The following is a 20,891-nucleotide window of genomic DNA, read 5'->3' on the forward strand; positions in this document are numbered from 1 at the left end:
TAGGTTAAAATTTACTTTCAGAACAGGTATGCTTTCCCTCCTTCAGAAGAGAAACTGGCCTAGGAGACATTAGGAGATGGCTGACTCATAAACCAACATCTCACCTTTTTCTAGTTTTAATAGTAAGCAAAAAGCCTAAAAGTCTTTTAAATCTTAATGAAGCGGGAAAGGGCAAGAACTGCTGTCAGATTTTAAATGCTGCCGGAGTCTCCAATAAGGATTTTTTTCATGACAACCTATGCAAAATATTTCTCCTCTTTTCCTTTTTGACTTGACTCCTGTCACCTAAACACAATGAGAGGGAGTCTCTTTTTCAGGAACACAGGCAGGACCAGAAGTTCTAAACACTCTAGTAAAAACTGCTACATTTTTGTAACTGCTGCCAGTCTCTCTGAGTCAGATTTTCCTTTATGTTCTTAACATTTGTTAAACAGAAACAGTCAAATTGGGAAAATCTTTCCTCCCTTCATGGTAAAATACGCCCTAAATAAGATGACATTTCCAAAGGGGAAACAGCAATAAAGAGTAAAGATAGCCCTAACTCCTAGAAACTGAAGAACGGCAAGCACCCCCACTATCAAAGAATGAATAGAAGAACTTCTCTACATCATGGAACGGCTAGCTTTAAAGAACCACACTCAAAGATCGACTCAATATGGCAATTGTAGATTGATTTTTCTAATTTAACTAAACTGCAGCCCGATTTGTAAAGCCTTCTAAAGCAAAATCTTGATACATTATAGAGCCCCTAGTGGGGCACCCTTCTCCCTCACCCTCCTTGCCTCTTGGCTCCCCCTCTAATGTCCCTTTTGCCCACATGGATCACTTGACCCTCTCTGCATTTTCTGTTTTGTTTCTTCACAGAGGTCTGTGATATTAAGGCATTCTCCATCCTCTTCCCAATACACTTTACTCGCTGGGAGGCACAAATGACTAAGCATAAGAAATGTTTAACTTGCTATTAACCACTTTACAACCGGAGGATTTTGCTGTCTTCCGTCCAGACCACTTTTTGTGCTTCGGCACTGTGCGACTTTAACTGACAATTGTGCGGTCATGCAATGTGGTACCCAAACAAAATTTACGTCCTTTTTTTCCCACAAACAGAGCTTTCTTTTGGTGGTATTTGATCACCTCTGCGCTTTTTATTTTTTGCGATATTAATAAAAAAAGAGCGAAAATTTTGCAAAAAAATGAAATTTTCAACTTTGTCTTTTAAAAAATATCCAATATACTCAATTTATGTCATTTTTTTTGGCCAAAATATATTTAGCTACATGTCTTTGACAAAAAAAAATTCAATGAGCGTATTTTTATTGGTTTGCGCAAAAGTTATAGCGTCTACAAACTATGGTGTAAATACTGAAATTTTACGCAGCTTTAATTTCTGACTGCCTATCTCAATTCATGAAGTGCTAAAATGGCAGGGCAGTACAAGACCCCCCCAAATTACCACTTTTTGGAAAGTAGACATCCTAAGGAATGTTCTGAGACGCATGTTGAGCTCATTGAATATTTAATTTTTTTGTCACAGGTGTTTGAAAAATGAATAAAAAAAAAAAATTTTTTTTTTTTAACACAAAGTTGTCACTAAAAGATAAATTTCTCACACATGCCATGGGTATATGTGTAATTACACCCCAAAATATATTCTGCTGCTTCTCCTGAGTACAGGGATACCACATATGTGAGACTTTTTGGGAGCCTAGCTGTGTACGGGACCCCGAAAATCAATCTCCATCTTTAGGTTTTCTAATGGCGTAAATTGCTGATTTTACTCCTCACTACCCATCACAGTTTCGGAGGCCCTGAAATTTCAAGATAGCACAAAACCCCCCAAATGACCCCATTTTGCAAAGTAGACACCCCAAGCTATTTGCTGAGAGGCATGGTGAGTCCATGGAATATTTTATATTTTGCCACAAGTTTTGGGAAAATTACAATTTATTTTTTTTTTTTTTTTAACACAAAGTTGTCACTAAAAGATAAATTTCTCACACATGACATGGGTATATGTGGAATGACACCCCAAAATACATTCTGCCGCTTCTCCTCAGTATGGGGATACCCCATGTGTGAGACTTTTTGGGAGCCTAGCTGTGTACGGGACCCCGAAAATGAATCTCCATCTTTAGGTTTTCTAATGGCGTAAATTGTTGATTTCACTCCTGACTACCCATCACAGTTTCGGAGGCCCTGAAATTTCAACATAGCACAAAACCCCCCCAAATGACCCCATTTTGCAAAGTAGACACCCCAAGCTATTTGCTGAGAGGCATGGTGAGTCCATAGAATATTTTATATTTTGCCACAAGTTCCGGGAAATATATTATTATTATTTTTTTTTTTGTTTTTTTACACAAAGTTGTCACTAAATGATATATTGCTCACACATGCCATGGGTATATGTGAAATGACACCCCAAAATACATTCTGCTGCTTCTCCTGAGTACAGGGATACCACATGTGTGAGACTTTTTTGCAGTCTAGCCGAGTACAGGTCCTCGAAAGCCAACCCCCACTTTCAGGCTTTCCAAGGGCGTAAATTGTTGATTTCACTCCTGACTACCTATCACAGTTTCGGAGGCCATGAAATGCCAAGACAGCACAACCCCCCCTCCAAATGACCCCTTTTCGGAAAGTAGACACCCTAAGCTATTTGCAGAGAGGCATGTTGGGTGTTTTGCAGATCTCACTTTTTGTCACAAAGTTTTGGAAATTGAAAAAAGAGGAAAAAAAATGCATTTTCCTGTTTTTTCTTCATTTTCCAAAAAAAATGAGAGATGCAAAATACTCACCATGCCTCTCAGCAAATAGATTAGAGTGTCTACTTTGCAAAATGGGGTCATTTTGGGGGGTTTTGTGCCATCTTGGCGTTTCATGGCCTTCAAAAGTGTGATAGGTAGTAAGGAGTGAGATCAACAATTTACGCCCTTAGAAAGCCTGAAGGTGGGGAGTGGTTTTCCGGGTCCTGTACGCGGCTAGACTGCAAAAAAGTCTCACACATGGGGTATCCTTGTACTCAGGAGAGGCAGCAGAATGTATTTTGGGGTGTCATTTCACATATACCCATGGCATGTGTGAGCATTATATCATTTACTGACAACTTTGTGTAAAAAAAAAAAAAATAATAATTTTCCTGAAACTTGTGGCAAAATATAAAATATTCCATGGACTCATCATGCCTCTCATCTAATAGCTTGGAGTGTCTACTTTGCAAAATGGGGTCATTTGGGGGGGTTTTGTGCCATTTTGGCATTTCATGGCCTTCAAAAGTGTGATAGGTAGTAAGGAGTGAGATCAACAATTTACGCCCTTAGAAAGCCTGAAGGTGGGGAGTGGTTTTCCGGGTCCTGTACGCGGCTAGACTGCAAAAAAGTCTCACACATGGGGTATCCTTGTACTCAGGAGAAGCAGCAGAATGTATTTTGGGGTGTCATTTCACATATACCCATGGCTTGTGTGAGCATTATATCATTTACTGACAACTTTGTGTAAAAAAAAAAAAAAAAAATAATAATTTTCCTGAAACTTGTGGCAAAATATAACATATTCCATGGACTCATCATGCCTCTCATCTAATAGCTTGGAGTGTCTACTTTGCAAAATGGGGTCATTTGGGGGGGTTTTGTGCCATTTTGGCATTTCATGGCCTTCAAAAGTGTGATAGGTAGTAAGGAGTGAGATCAACAATTTACGCCCTTAGAAAGCCAGAAGGTGCGGATTGGTTTTCCGGGTCCTGTATGCGGCTAGACTGACAAAAAGTCTCACACATGGGGTATCCCTGTACTCCGGAGAAGCAGCAGAATGTATTTTGGGGTGTCATTTCACATATACCCATGGCATGCGTGAGCAATATATTATTTAGTGACAACTTTGTGTAAAAAAACAAAAAAAAAAAAAACAAATTGTCATTTTCCTGAAACTTAGGGCAAAATATAAAATACTCCATGGACTCAATATGCCTCTCAGCAAATAGCTTTGGGTGTCTACTTTCCAAAAAGGGGTAATTTGGGGGGTGTTTGAACAGTCCTGGCATTTTATGCTCAATTTTAGCAACACATCACCCACTCTTCTAACCACTTGAAAACCAAGCCTTTTCTGTGAGTTTTTGTTTACATGAAAAAATATTTTTTTTTCACAAGAAAATTACTTTGAACCCCCAAACATTATATATTTTTTTAAAGCAGAGGCCCTACAGAACAAAATGGTGGATGTTGCAATTTTTTTTGTTACACGGTATTTGCGCACACATTTTCCAAACGCAATTTTTGCGTAAAAAAAACACTTTTTTTATTTTTAATGCAGAAATACACTATATAATTCCAAATTGTTTGGTAAAATTTAAAAGATGATCTTATGCCGAGTTCATAGACACCTAACATGACATGCTTTAAAAATTGCGCACGCCCGTGCCGCGGCAACAAACTACGTACGGTTTTAAAAGCCTTTAAAAGTCTTTACAGGTTACCACTTTGGACTTACAGAGGAGGTCTACCACAACAATTACTGCCCTCGACCTGGCGTTCACGGCGATACCTCACATGCATGCTGAAATTGCGGTTTACATATGACACTAGACCAACGCTTGTGCGCGCATTTGCACGCAAGCACGGGGGGACAGGGGGGCTTGATTTTTTTTTTTTGTTTTTTTTTTTTTTTTAATTTGCTTTCTTATGTTATTTTGACACCTTTTCTTTCATTTTTTTTTCTTTAATCATTTTTATTGTTATCACGGTGAATTTAAATTTCCTCTATGATAGCAATCTGTAGTGACAGGTACTCTTTTTAAAAAAAATTGGGGTCTTTTATACTCTAGATCTTTCCTCTGACCTTAACGCATCTGACCATACCAAAATTGGTGTGATAAAATACTTTCCCAATTTCCCAATGGCGCTGTTTATTTCTGGCGAAACAGAAGTCATGAAATGCTCGTAGCCTCCGGCATCTTAGGCCATAGAGATGATTGGAGCCATTCTCATCTCCAATCAGCTCTATGGTTAGATAATTGAACCACCGGCTGCACTCTCGGGTTAACCGGTGGGACAGGAGAGCCCGAGAAAAACCGTGGAAGGCAGCGGAAGGCGGCAGGAGGGGGGGGGAAGAGTCCCCTCCCACTGCATGTAAAAGCAGTCTAGCGGCCAATTATCCGCTAGGATTGCTTTTACATGTAAGCCGACCGCTTGCTGTAAAAAACGATACCAAGATGATGCCTAAATCTGCAGGCATCATCCTGGTATAACCACTCAAAGTCCAGCAACGTACCAGTACATTGCTGGTCTTTGTTTGGCATATAGGTTTTTTTTTTTTCATGCAGCCTGTGGGCTGAACGAAAAAAAAGAGAACCTATCAGAAATCAGCACAGGAATAATGCGTAGTATTACTCATCATTAACCGCCCAAACAACCACCCACTGAATTTAATGATGGATATACACGACACTATCCACGTATACCAAAATAGGATTTTAACTGCAGTGCTGAAATCAGAAAATCACCACAGCTGCTATCAGCAAAGGTATCCATATATGCTGAGCGCAAACGCTGTTTGTGTCAGAATATATAAAATCAATGCATGGTAGCCGACGAGTACCTGCAAGAGAAACAGGTCACAAAAGAATGAAAAAACAAACAAAGTACATTAAAAAAAAGTACATTAGGAAGAGTAGGACATATAAAATGACTGACACATCAAAAGTTTTTGGATTCTCATCATTAACCGCCCAAACAACCACCCACTGAATTTAATGATGGGTATACACGGCACTATCCACGTATACCAAAATAGGATTTTAACTGCAGTGCTGAAATCAGAAAATCACCACAGCTGCTATCAGCAAAGGTATCCATGTATGCTGAGCGCAAACACTGTTTGTGTCAGAATATATGAAATCAATGCGTGGTAGCCGACGAGTACCTGCAAGAGAAACAGGTCACAAAAGAATGAAAAACAAACAAAGTACATTAAAAGTACATAGGAAGTGTAGAAGAACATAAAAAATGACTGAGACGACAACTATTTTTGGCTTTTATGTATTTTTTTTTTTTTCTTCAAACGTCGAGTTCCAGGTTCCAGGTTCGGGTCTCTCAAAATGACGATAGCCATCGAACATCTTTTGAGACCCTGTGTAAATGTGCCCTAAACTGTGCCGTGCTGTACCCTATGCTAATAATCCACTAGTGTGTGGTAGCGACGGAAACAGTCACCGTGGCAAAGACCAGGTCGGTCAGGACAGTCGGGACAATAATTCCGGGTGTCACGCCTAAATCCGCGCTTGCTGCAGACACGGCATCTTTTTTGGGGGTATCGTTTGGTAGCGGTACTCGGGAGGTATTGCGGAAAATGCCTCTCATGCAGCCGGCTCACTGCATCTGGTTGGGGAAGTTGGGCAGGAGCACCAGCTGAATACAGAAGGGCTCTGATTATCTCTTCTTGGAATTGAAAGAAGGATAATGTTCCAGCAGACGCTTTGTATAAGACAAAAGCGTTGTAAACAGCCAATTGAAATAGGTATACAGACACTTTTTTGTACCAGCGTCTGGCCTTACGGGCAATTAAGTACGGTCCCATCATCTGGTCGTTGAAGTCCACCCCTCCCATTTTACGGTTATAGTCGTGGACACAGAGGGGTTTCTCAACAACAACACCGGTGACCGTAGTAATTTGGACTGCCGTGTCTGGGTGAATGGAGGACAGCACGTAAACGTTTCGTTTGTCCCTCCACTTCACTGCAAGCAATTCCTCGCACCTCAAGCAGGCTCTCTCCCCCGAGCTCAGTGGGGCATTCACTAGCCGTTGGGGGAAGCCCCGGCGATTAGATCGCACGGTGCCACAAGCGCCAATTTGCAATTGATAGAGGTGTCTAAAAAGTGGCACGCTTGAATAGAAATTGTCCACGTACAAGTGGTACCCCTTTCCGAATAAGGGTGACACCAAGTCCCAAACTATCTTGCCGCTGCTCCCTATGTAGCCTGGGCAGTCGGGGGGCTCCACAGTGCTATCTTTTCCCTCATAGACACGGAAATTAACTGTATAGCCTGTGGCCCTGTCACAAAGCTTATACAACTTGACCCCGTATCTGGCACGCTTGCTGGGGAGGTACTGTTTGATAGCAAGGCGACCAGTAAACTTAATCAGGGACTCGTCAACGCAGACATCTTGTTGGGGGGTAAACAAGGCTGCGAACCGCTGATTGAAGTGGTCTATGAGGGGCCGAATTTTGTGGAGCCGATCATATTCAGGGTCTCCCCGAGGACGACAGAGTTCATTGTCGTTGAAATGCATGAACCGAAATATTTGTTGGTATCGAGCCCTGGACATAACAGCAGAGAACACGTACATTTGATGAATTGGGTCAGTGGACCAATATAACCGCAATTCATTCTTTCTTGTAATGCCCGTGTTGAAGGAAAGGCCCAGATAGGTTTTAAACTCCTGAATCGTAATAGGATTCCAGGCGAATGGTCTGGCAAGGGGTGAATTTGGGTTGGCGGCGATGAATTGTTGGAGTGTACAAATTTGATTGGTCCACAATAGATCTGAAAAGATCTTCAGTGAAAAACAGCTCAAAAAAGTTTATGGGATTAAAACCAGCTGTTTCCACTTGGATTCCGGGTTGGGCGGTGAATGGGGGAAGTACTGGCGCTGTGGAATCTGTGGGCTGCCAATTAGGATATGCCAGCGCTTCAGGGAGGACACTATGGGCTCTACGGGCCTGTCTTCGGATACGCGGTGGCTGCGGGCCACTACTCGTGCTAGCCACCGCACCAGCTTCAACTGCACTCAGGTGACTCGCCACGTCACCAGGTGATACTGCAGTGCTGGTTGAAGGTCCAGGGTGTACTAGGCCGCTCGTGCTTGCCAGTTCACGAGAAGTGTGAGCGGCACTAGTACTGGCACTCTGCTGCATACCAGAAACCTCCAGTTCTTGCAAGTCAACAACTCCAGAATGGGGTCGGGTACGCCTGACCCTAGCAGGGACCCCTCTGTCGGAGCTATCTGTCAGGAAGCCGCTGCCGTCATCTGGTTCGTATATTGACCCTGATTCTGCCGGTGAGGCTTCCCCATCGCTCTCACTTGACATGGTCATTATACTGTATATAGCATCATCACTGAACGAACGTTTTGTCATTTTGGTAGCTAAATTTACTCGTACAGTGATGCGACTACTAGGTAATAAAAGCACCTGGTTGTCGAGGACTATTTGGTCGCTACAAAGAAAAACTGCTAGTGCTAACAGAGATCAGGCCTGACTCTGCTAACGCAGCGGTTTTGTGTGATGTGTTTTTTGGAAGTGTCAGTAATCTATTGATTACTACACTTGCCTGGGTAAGGTGGGCTGGGCAGGGGGGCTAAACGCAGGTGCTAGCAGGAATCAGTGCTGATTGTGCAAACACTGCGTTTGGGGAACACTAAATTATGAGGACGCTAGTATAGTTCTGATCAGATCAGATATTGATCTGTTCAAACACTATACTAGTAACGGTGGTGTGTGTGTGTTAGTGTACTTGACTCTAACTGACGCTAAGTAACGGTGGTGTAGTGGGACCCTGACGCTAACTAGCTAGCCTAAGTTGTGTCACCCGTGACGCTAATACAGTGATCGGTAATCACTGTATATAGTGAACACTGTGACAGGGAAGTGAAGGGGTTAAACTGGGGGAGATCAAGGGGTTAAACCTTTATAGAGGATAGATGGCGGGTGGCCTAAACCTATTCGGGCCTAGCGCAAGCGCAAATTAGGGTCACCAGTGACACTAAATACAGTGATCAGTAGTTATCTGATATACTGTATATATTAGTGCACTGTTTTATATGGAGTGAAGGGGTTAACTGGGGAAGATCAAGCGGTTAAAAGTTTATTAGGGAATAGGTGGCGGGTGCCCTAACCCTATATGGGCTTAGCGCAAGCGCAAATTAGGGTCACTAGTGACACTAAATACAGTGATCAGTATTTACCTATATACTGTATTTAGTGCACAGAGTAATAGGTAGTGAAGGGGTTAACTGGGGCTGATCAAGGGGTAAAAACTTTATTAGGGGATAGGTGGCGGGTACCCTAACCCTATTTGGGCCTAACGCAGGCGCAAACTACGCTCACAAGTGACACTTATACAGTGATCAGTAAAATATCTGTATACCACTGTATATAGTGTTCACTGTGAGGGGTTTTGGGGGTGATCAGGGGGTGATCAGAGGTGATGAAGGGGTTAAATGTACCTATGTGAGGTGTGTCAGTGTAGTGTTGGTGGAACTCACGTTTTTACTGTGTCTCTGTCTCTCTCCTGGAACCGAAAGGACTCCAGGAAGGACAGTGACATCACTTCCCCTGTCTGTGTTTACATTACACAGACAGGGGACAGATTGCCATTGGTGGGGACCGATCTACAGACACTGACCAAAAATCATTGGTCAGTATCTGATGATTGATCGGTTCCCTACCGAATGACATCGGGATCGGGACCCGCGGCAGCGCGCTCTGGAGCCATGATCGCGCATCACGTTAATACTACGTGGCTGAGCGGTATCGTGCCGCTCTGCCGCAGTAGTATTACCGCGCGCGGTCCTAAAGTGGTTAAATCGGGTACATGGATGCATTGAAGGAATACAACTATGTGGGTACTGCTGAGAGGCTCATGCCCTTATTTAAATTACCTAAAAAGCCTCACCAGCGCAAGAACAGTTGGTGAACAATACTGCGCATACCACCTCTAAAAAATGTAAACAAATCTTTCTCGGATGATTTGTAGCTAGAAAAAAAAAAAAAAAAGACAGAATGATGTCCTGATACAAGGTGGAAGGGAGAAAGGAGCCCCGATGCCTCAAAACCACCTTGTCCCTATGATAAACAAGGAAGGCTTCTACAAGAAAAAGACACCAGTTTCCAGACCAGCTGGCTAAAAAAAATGGGATTTTTGACTTCCCATAAAATACATTTGTAGGAGTTCATTGACAGACACAGCTCTCCATTATTAAGAACCAAAGGGTTATATTGCCCCATACAGAAGTAGGGCACTAGACAGAAAAAAAAAAGACTGGGCTATGTCTATAGGCAGTCCAAGATGGTATACTCCCCCTCTCTGATATCACAAGTCCACAGAGAGGTGGGTGCTGTATCCGTCAATGAACTCAGAAAAAACTGAATTTTTGTAAAATCTTACCTGTAAAATTCCTTTCTCTGAGTCCTCCGACAGTCGCCGCCTCTTCATATTCGTCACAATGGGGTATTTGACTTTGCTCCGTAGGAGTAGCTAGGCAACAGAATATGTCAATATTAAAGCTTTTAACATATCCCACCCCCAGGGGGTGGTCCCCTCAGTCAATACCCTCCTACTTCCTGTATCCATACCTCAGTTTCAGTAGAATAGCAGTAGGGTACATAACAAACCCCAAAAGAGGGGCGGGGGTGGCGACTGTCGGAGGACTCAGAGAAAGGAATTTTACAGGTAAGATTTTACAAAAATTCCGTTTTCTCTTACGTCCTCCGACAGTCGCCGCCTCTTCATATTCGTCACAATGGGGACGTCCCAAAGCAGTGCAAACATGAGGGGTGGGAAACGCAGCCGCGCCTAAGGCAACGCAGTCTCCATATCAGAGAAAGGAACCTTACCAAGGGAAGGAAACCAGCTGGGCAGCATGAAAAAAAACTTGCTCAACAGGAGCAACAACCCAGGAAAAAAAAAACAACCTAGGGATAAAAAATATATCCCAAACAGCCAAGGTTCCAAAAACAAGGGACCCCAAGGAACTGCCGCACTAAGAACCTTGCGGCCAAAGGAAGCATCCGCCGATGCCTGAACATCCACCTTGTAGAACTTTGAGAAGGTGTGAACGGACGACCAAGTCGCCGCCTTACACACCTGGGCCACAGAAGCCCGATGATGACAGGCCCAAGACGTACTCCGAGATCTGGTAGAGTGCGCCTTCACAGGCATGGGGGGAACTTTCCCCTTCAGAGCATAGGCCTGTTCAATGGTCTGTCTGATCCATTTGGCGATGGTGGAAGCCGAGTATGTGCGAGGGGAACACCCCCTGGACTCACACCAGGCAAAATAGGCCTTCCAAGTACGGTAATAGACCTTCCCCGAGGAAGACTTCCTCGCGTTGATCAAAGTGTGAATGACCTCAGGGGAGAGACCCCTATCCTTCAGGACCTCGGTTTCAACAGCCAGGCCGTCAAAGCCAGCGACTGTAAAGCAGGATGGAATATTGGTCCTTGAGACAGAAGATCTTCTCGAAGAGGCAGACGCCACGGGGCGTCGACCGCCAGATTCACGAGGTCTGCGTACCAGGACCGGCGAGGCCAGTCCGGCGCCACAAGAATCACCGTGTGCGGTTCCGAGTTCAACCTGCGAAGGAACCTGGACAGCAGTTGAATCGGTGGGAATGCATACATCAGTCGGTACTGATGCCACGGAGCTACCAACGAGTCTGACGCGTCTGCCCGAGGATTGCGCGTCCTTGCCACGAACCTTTCCACCTTGTTGTTCAGACGAGACGCGAACAGGTCCACATCTGGAAGACCCCAATTAGCGCACAACATCTGGAATACATCCGGGTGGAGTGACCATTCCCCCTGGTCCAGGGACTGGCGACTCAGATAATCCGCCTGCCAGTTCTCCACCCCTGGAATGTGAACCGCCGTCATCGCCGGGACGTGCGTCTCGGCCCAAGACAGAATGTCGGCCACTTCCCGAGCCGCTCGGTCACTCCTGGTGCCCCCTTGGTGGTTGATGTAGGCCACCACCGTGGCATTGTCCGTCTGCACCCGAACCGGACGGCCCTGCAGCCTGTCCGTCCAACGTCGAAGGCAGAGATTTATCGCTCGCAATTCCAGAATGTTGATCGGAAGGGAGGATTCCTCCTCCGACCAAGTTCCCTGGGCGGACAGAACGCCCAGAACACCACCCCAGCCCGACAGGCTGGCATCCGTGGTGACCACCGTCCATGAGAGAGGACGAAAAGACTTGCCCCCCCGACACCGCCGGGGACTGGAGCCACCACAGAAGATCCCTTCTGGTGCGATGACCCAACGAAATCTGGAGATCCAGAGATTGCGGTCGCCCGTCCCACCTGGACAGGATCTCCGCTTGGAGACCCCACGTGTGAAACTGGGCGAAGGGAATCGCCTCGAAAGCCGAGACCATCAATCCCAAACATCGCATGCACGTCCGGAGTGACGAGCACGGAACATCCCTGAGGGACCTGACTTCTTCCTGAAGAGTCCTGAGCTTGTCGTCTGGTAGGAAGACCCTCGCCTGGACCGAGTCCAGAATCATTCCCAGGTAGGGAAGACGAACCGACGGGCACAGCGTCGATTTTGGAAAGTTTATCGTCCAACCAAACTCCTGCAGAGTCTGCATCGTGACGGACAGGTCCTTCACCAGACCCTGGCTGGACGCAGACCGAACAAGAATGTCGTCCAGATACCCCAGGACAGAGATGCCCTGGGCTCTCAACAAAGCCAGAACCGGTGCAAGCACCTTGGTGAACACCCGTGGAGCCGAAGCGAGACCAAAAGGTAGCGCCACTAATTGGTAATGATCCTCCGCAATGGCGAATCGAAGGTACCTCTGGTGACCCTCGAAAATTGGAATGTGAAGGTACGCATCTTTCAAGTCGATGGAGGCCATGAATTCCCCCGGAACCAGGGCAGCCACCACCGACCGCAGGGATTCCATGCGGAACTTGCGAACCCGCACAAAGCGGTTCAGAGCCTTTAAGTCCAGAATTGGACGCACCTTGCCCTCCTTCCTGGGCACGGTGAACAGATTGGAATAAAACCCCCGAAATCTGTCCCGATGAGGCACCGGAACCACCACTCCCTGAGCTTGCAGGTCCCGCACCGCCAGGTGCAGATCCCGCAACCGCTCCGGAGACAGTTGAAGATTTGAGGGAAAAAATCTGCTCGCCGGCCGAGAGAGAAACTCGATCTTGTAGCCAGATCGAACGATTTCCTGAACCCACCTGTCCCGAACACGGGCCATCCAGGGCTGAAGAAAACTGAGCAAACGTCCCCCCACCCCAGAACTGGGTGAGGGCGCCCCTTCAGGCCGCATTGTTATGGGCAGCGGATCCGGACTGGCCGGACCTGTCCACGGCTTCTTTTGGGAGCCTTGACCTTTGAAGGGCTTGCCCTTATAGTGCAACCGAAAGGCACGAAAGGACCCCTGAGAGGGCCGAAAAGAAGCATGCTTCTTACCCGGAGCAACCTTAGCCTTGTGGGATTGGGGTAAGAGCGTGCTCTTACCACCCGTGATCCCTTTTATCAGCGCATCCAAGGTTCGCCAAAAAGGCGAGATCCCGTATAGGGCAGATTAGCTAAGGTTTTGCGCGAAGATTGGTCCACAGACCAACACTTCAGCCAAATCAGGCGGCGTGACAACACCGCCACGCTGTGCACACGTGCAGCCAACGGGACTATATCCAAGTCCGCATCACACAAATACATGACACCCTGATGGATTTGATCTACCATAGCCAGCGCCGCTGGAGGGGCAGAGTCAGCCACCAGGACGCGCCCAAGTACCTGCGTCCAATCCGCGACAGCCTGAGCTGCCATAAGAGAAGCAAAAATAGCTTACAGCATGGAACCGGTAACCGAATAAGTATGACGGGCAAGTGACTCCAGCCTCCTGTCCGTGGCATCCCGGAACACCGGGGTATCCTCAGCAGGAATCGCAGTGGACTTATTCAAAACCGCCACCGCGTGATCCACCGGAGGTGGCACACACCAACGATCATCAGTAGCGGGTGAGAAAGAATAACGCAGCTTGAACCTACTTGGCACAGCAAAAGGCTTCCGTATATTGCGCCATTGTTCACTAACAGCGCGCTGAAAATCCTCAGTGCAAGGAAAAACCTGCGATGATTTGCGTCGTCGCTGCGTCCCATAAGAGGCCAGGACAGCAGGAGGACAAGGCCCATCCTGCAAACGCAGTGTTTGTTTGATAGAAGCAACCAAGTCATCCATGAGTGTAAGCTCTTCAGACGAGCCAGGGGGGGAATTATCAACCCCTTCAACCTCAGCCTCCACTTCAGACCCTACAAGGTCCAGGGACGAACGGGACCCCGATAAGGAGACCCCAGCCCTAGCAGCCCCATCACCATCACCCTATGAATCAGAGGAAATTGAAACTCTGGGCCGATTTGTGGATTGAGCAGCCACAAGCATTTGCACCTGAGCAGCAAGGTTAGCCACAACAGTAGCCAAATCACCCCCCTCGGGGGAAGCAGCAGCAGTCCCCTGGCCCCCCACTAAGGTGAGAGGAAATTTGCTTTCCTGAGAATCCATGCCCCCAAAAGTGTGTTAGGAAGAAAAGGAGTACTGCCCCTTTAACAGCGCGGCGAGCGCAGCCCACCGCACACAAGCACACACCGACCCCCACAGGGATAAACACAAAACTTAGGCAAGGAATACAGGGATAAGGAAGATAAACCTGGAGAGACCACTCAGCTGCTGCACCGATCGCTGTTGCTCAGGGAAAGGAAGTGAGGAAACACAGACCGCTCCCATAAAGCCTATGGAAGGCTCCACAAACATGGCCGCCGGTGAGGGACTAGCAAAGGCAGAGCATGCAGCGCTGACATGCGGCCCGAGCGATCGCTGCCAAAATGGCGGCGCTTGGCGCCAAAAACGCCGCTCCTATCACACAGATATGGCCAGCACACGCCTGCAGCTATAATAAAAATGGCGGACCGCCGTAGCGGCCGCCGCATGTATGCACCAACATGTATAACATCATGTCCTATAATCATACAGCATGCCACACAGATATTCACAGTATTGACACTGAACAGTGTACAACAGCCCCCCTCCTTGCAGCCAACAGCAGCATTAAAACAGACAGGGAGCCCAACAGTGTGAACAGGCATGCAGGGTTACACAGTCCCAGACTGACACCCACTAAACATACAGGTCCCCACACAACGTACACTTACCTCCTGAATGGCGTGGGGAACCCGCACAAGCGATCAAGCCACTGCACATGTGACAGGGAGAGTCGCAGCCAGGACGCAGAACTGCGGTGCGAAACCGCATGGCGTCCAGTGAGGTAGCCACCTCACCATAGCATCCCTGCAGCGAACAGGGATGGGTCGTTCACATATGCCAGGAAAAATACCTGACTGAACGCTCGATGGCAGGCTGGGAAGCCACTGGCCCACAACCTGCGATCAGGGGGGCCAGCCCGAGACCCAGCCCGCACGATCCTCTTCATCAGAAGAACTAACTAATGCTGACAAAAATAACAGCAAGGTAAAGAGAGAGAAAAAACTCAAATAAAATCAAAAAAAGAAGATAAAGGCTGAGACAAAATGTCCCAGCATAGAAACATCCAGCCACTCCTGAAAGCTAGACAATGAAACTGAGGTATGGATACAGGAAGTAGGAGGGTATTGACTGAGGGGACCACCCCCTGGGGGTGGGATATGTTAAAAGCTTTAATATTGACATATTCTGTTGCCTAGCTACTCCTACGGAGCAAAGTCAAATACCCCATTGTGACGAATATGAAGAGGCGGCGACTGTCGGAGGACGTAAGAGAAATGGATTTTACAGTAAGTCAAAAATCCAATTTTCTCTTTCGTTCATTGACAGACACAGCTCTCCGTTATTCAGAACTACAGGGATGACAGAGATGGCCCCAAGCAATGCCAAAGATGAGGGCTGGGACAACAAAAAATTCCAAGGCAAAAAACAATAGCCAATCAAGTAAACCGGAGTTTAACAAAAAACAACTGGAGCCCAACCTGAACAATTCACCCCCAAAGAGGGAACATAACATCTAAACAGCAGCCTGCAAAACTTTATAACCAAAGAAGCAACAGCAGATGCCAACGCATCTACTTTGTGCAATTTAGTGAAAGTGTGCACCGACGACCAAGTGGCAGCCTGGCAAACCTGCGCCACTGATGCCTGATGACGGAAGCCCCAAGAATGTTTGGGCCTGGGACACAGGGAAGGCAAACCCCTTGAATAAAAAAGTATGCACCAGGGAGTGTGTGGTCAGGGGTCAATGAAAGAAGACCACCAAGGCCGACACCTAGCCTTTAATGGTACTTGAAGCCAATTTCTGCTCAAAACCTCATTGAATAAAAGTCAAAATCTGAGACACCGAAAAAGAACGAGGGTGAACTCCAATCGACTCACACCACGAAATGGACGCTTTCCACGTACAATGGTAGATCTTCCTAGAGGTAGACTTCCTAGCCTTCAGCAGTGTCGGAATCACCAACTCAGGCAAACCTCTATCCTTCAAACACCTGGCTTTCAACGCTCAGGTCATCAAAGCCAGCGGCTGTAAAGCAGGATGGATGATCGGCCCTTGGGACAGTATATCCTCCGTAAGAGGCAGTCTTCAAGGGATGTCGGCGACCAGTCGCACCAGGTCGGCGTACCAAGACCGATGGGGCCAGTTCAGAGCCCACTAGAATGACCGGAATCTCCTCAGCCTCGATCCTGCGCAAAAGGCGCTGCAGAAGCCTGAGGAGGAGGAAAAGCAGTGGCCACCAGAGAGTCTGTCAGAGGATCCCATGACCTTGTCTTAAACCCAAGTACCTTTCTGTTGAGATGGAACGCCAATAGATCCCACCTAGGGCAGTGATGGCGAGCCTTGGCACCCCTCATGTTTTGGAACTACATTTCCCATGATGCTCAACTACACTGCAGAGCACATGAGCATCATGGGAAATGTACTTCCAAAACATCTGGGGTGCCAAGGTTCGACATTACTGACCTAGAGGTTGCCCCGCTGGTGACATATCAGATGAAACCCATCCGGATGAAGGTATCAATCCCCTTGGTCCAACGCCTGCCGACTTAGATAGTCGGCCTGCCACTCCTGGAATGTGTAAGGCGGAAAGGGCCGGAACGATAGGTTCTGCCCACCGAAGAATGCCGGCTACTTCCAGGGCTGCCAACACACTCTTTGTTCCTCCCTGTTGATTGACATAAGGCACCGCCGAGGCATTGTTCGACTGGATCCGCACCTGAAGCCCTCGGAGTCGATCCGTCCAGTGATCCAGGCAGAACCTGATCGCCCGAAGTTCCAACACATTGATCGGTAGTCTAAACACTTCCAGCGCCCAACAACCTGGAGTGGAGCTCAGTCCCAGGACACCTCCCCATCCGGAGGGACTCGCATCCGTGGTGACCAATGTCCAATACAAGGGGAGAAGGGATTTGCCCTGCCGAAGAGCAAAGTCACCAGACCAGAGACCCCCTGGCTTCCCGGCTCAGCCAAATCTGATTGTACAGACACTTATCCCATTTTACAAGGATATATATGGAACATATGGAACTGTGCAAAGGGAACTGCCTCGACGGTAGATACCATCAGGCCCAGCACCCGTATGCAAGTTCTGAGGAAGGACCACCTGCTGGACAGCAGTAGGTGGCTCGCAGCATGCAACTTCTGGAACTTATCCAGAGGAAGGAACACTCCGGCTAGGGCTGACACCAGAGTCAGGCCCAGATAATCCAATGTTCTTGATGGAATCAGAGCAGACTTCTGGTAGTTTAGAGGCTAACTAAACTCTTTCAGGGTCTGTATAGTGATCTCCACGCTGTCCATCAGGGCAGCAGGGGACACCGTTTGCAAGAGGAGGTCATCTAGGTAGCCTCGTACTGTGATCCCCCGCTTATGTAGCAACGCCAGAACCGGGGGAAACACTTTTGTGAAGACCCGAGGAGCGGAGGCGAGACCAAAGGGTAACACCACCAACTGATAATGCTTTTCTCCTACAGCAAAAATGGAGGAGGTGCTGGTGTCGGGCACATATTGGAATGTGCAGGTAAGCATTATAGATGTCGATAGACGCAAGAAAGTCCCCCAGATGAAGATATGCCCCCACCGTGCGAAGGGACTCCATTCCAAACTTCTGTACCCACACAAAGCAGTTTAGGGCTTTGAGGTCCAGAATCAGATGTACCTTATTTGGGACAGTGAACAGGTTTGAATAAAAACCCTGAAACAGTTCCGATACAGAACATGGGACAATGACACCCTGAAGCAACAACAGGTTTTGTACCACCCCAAAGAGAGCTTGTGATCAGTCCAGGGACAGAAGCACATTGGAAGGGAAGAACCTTTCCTGGAGGGCAAGAACAAAACTGTCTTTTAACCAGACAGTAACACTTCGTGGACCAACTTGTCATTTACTAAGCAGGTCCACAGGCCGGAAAACCAGCAAAGACGTTCCCCCACCCTAGGCATGGGTGAGGACACACCTTCATACTGAAATAGCCTTGTCCGTGGGTCTAGAGAATCCCCCTCTCGGCTTGCCAGACAAGGGCCACTTGGAAACTCCCGAAGAGGACTTGAAAGGTTTAGAATCATTGTCAGTGGACCCCGAGGGATGAAAAAACTTCTTGTGAGCCGAGAAAGACAGGCCAAATCTGCGACGAGGTTCTTTTTCCTTCCCAGACTGTGGAAGAAAAGTACTCTTCCCCCTTGTAAGATTTAATGATTTCATCCAGGGTAGCCCCAGACGATCACCCTGAAAGGGGAAATCAGTTAAAGCTTTTTTAGAAGTCTGGTCCGCAGACAAACACTTAAGCCACAATACACGTCTAAGCACCTCTGCCGAAACAGACAGCCTAGAAAATCAGAGGAGCCACGTCCAAAGAGGCATCACAGACAAACTGCAGCCCCTTTATCAGTGAATCAGCAGCAAGTGGTCTCTAAAGGAGAACAGTAAAAGCCAAAACTTGATCCTTAAAAGGGTGTTCAAGGCCAAGTGCTGATATAGCCCAGACTGGAGAAAGTTCTGGACACATCCTATGCAGTATTGTCTAGAGTGAAACTTCCATACCTCACACAATGCATTTTAGGCCTTCTACATGCAACGATAGACTTCGAAAAGGTCGATTACCTAGCGAATAAGAGCACAAGTATTACAAAGTCAGAGAGTTACCAATCTCTAAGGACTTGGATTGCTACGACATCAAAGCCATTGTCTGTGAAGCAGTCATTACAGGCCAGCTGTAGAGGCTGCTGCTGAGGAGCACTGATTTAGAGACTGCAGGAAGTAGCTGCGGTGCCTGTATGTGCAGATGGGTTGATAAAGAAAATCCTTAGTATGAAGATCAGCGCATCTTCTTAGTCTTAGTAATCAAACTACAAATATGATCCCAGAAAAAAGTGGTCACCCTTCACCTAAGCACAATAGCAAAAAAAAAAAAAAAAAAAAAAAGGGAGGATTGCATGGGGTATAAGGGGTTATGTGGGCTGCTCTAAAATCTTTGCTCGCCAATGTCCTCACCTGAGGGAAGCAGCATATAACCCATAGATTAACAAAAGCCTGTGTCCTATACAATTAGGAAAAAGGTACAGAATTACTGATTTCAATATTAATGGAGTTCCTGCCAACTGGATTGTACAAACAAGACATAAAGCTGTATCTCAGCTTAAATTCACAAAACCTTGAGGCTTTCAAAATGTTGTACTATTTTTCAAAGGTAGTGCTTCAACATAAACTGAGAAGTATGACCAAAGCTTTTTTTGCTATTCTTCTGTGGATCACAGGAGTAGTTACTTCTGCACCCCTGTGACCAATTTTCAGCTGACAGCGGGCTAAACTCCTCTCTCCTCTATTGGCTGACATCACAGAGCTGGCCTAGGCTCGGGAAAGATCCAGACTTTATAGTTAGGATCTGTCCAGGTGCCTGGACCAGCAGCTGGCTCAGCCTCTAAGCGAGTTGCTGAGAGCCTGAGCCAGCCACTCCCTCCACCCCACAGCCCAGCACTCCAGTGAGCGCTGGTGGGGCAGAACAGAGAGCTGGTGACTGACAGTAACCAGCTCTCTGCAGGCTGAGGACTGAGAACTGAGCAATCAGTGGTGTTTGATCACTCTGTTCTCAGTTTTAGAGGCTGTGGGGGAAAGACAGGTGCAGCTGGGATCGGTGCCACAGCCAACAAGGCGAGTATGGATTTGTTTTATTTTTTTTAGATTCCCGAACATCTCTTTTAGGTGTACAAAAGTCACAGGCTGGCTTACCTGAAGAATTCCTTGGGCTTAATGGGAGAAATCAGCCATTTGAATAAAGTTTTAGCTCGCTCCTTGCTGTTCTGGATCTTCCCCAGATTCTGTAGTACAGACTGTAATGAAGGTCCCACATGCTGCTTGATGCCGTTTTGCAAATCCTAAAACAAGGTACAAACATAGCTCTAATAAACAGCATTTAAAATTTCCTTGTCAAATTTGTTTATGGTTTTAAATAAAATAAAGGAGAACAATCTGAATTTTACATGGATTGCGTTACACATTCAAAGCAGCAGCTAAAATTTCAAGCCTGTCCTAATATAAGAGTTTCCCAGGGCCAGATAAAATACTCTGCAGTATCTCAAAATAGACAGATGGACAGGCCGAAAGGGTTAGTTCAGCTTTACAGAAAAAAAATGTAAAAGGGGAACACCACTGTCCCAACCCTCCTGTTCCTGCTATACTTACCTCTGGGTTACTGAGCTATCAGCGCCCCTTCAGTAGCTCAAGAGGTCCAGGGATTTGAAATCCCTGCTCTTTTCCTGCTTCGGCATGAGAGCTTCAGAATGGACTAGCTGGGTTTTGATAGGTCAGTGCCACCCATAACACTTTAAGCTGGCCATAATCCTTCAGATTCCTCCAACACAAGTTAGGTGGATAGAGGATAACCCCCCCCCCCCCTCCGCTCCTTTCCCAGGGACAATGTATTCTGACAGTTGGACTCTCCTATGTCAGAATTCAGGGATCATTGGCTGCAACAGTTAAAATGACAAAAGTTTTCCAACTACTACTTCCATTCGACAGAAGCTGATCTAAAAATGGACTTCTGTCAAACAAGGATAGCCACACATGGATCAAAAATTAAGCCGGTTCCACTAAAATCAATCAAATGGCCATTCTGTTAGTAG

General features: G+C 46.9%; 1 protein-coding gene across 2 annotated transcripts in view; it reads right to left on the reverse strand.

Annotated features, from left to right (window-relative positions):
- Positions 1–20,891, reverse strand: part of RIOX1 (ribosomal oxygenase 1) — a 320,376-nt gene that overhangs the window by 264,421 nt on the left and 35,064 nt on the right. For both annotated transcript variants that reach the window (XR_014225073.1, XM_082251939.1), the window contains exon 3: positions 19,999–20,144. Coding sequence is in view for 1 of the 2 variants with exons in the window: in XM_082251939.1 (XP_082108065.1) it covers positions 19,999–20,144 (146 nt within the window). In the remaining variant the exon portion in view is untranslated. The remainder of the gene's footprint in view (positions 1–19,998; positions 20,145–20,891) is intronic.

This window comes from Pelophylax lessonae (assembly GCF_965119305.1).
Source record: "Pelophylax lessonae genome assembly, chromosome: 3".
NCBI lineage: Eukaryota > Metazoa > Chordata > Amphibia > Anura > Ranidae > Pelophylax > Pelophylax lessonae.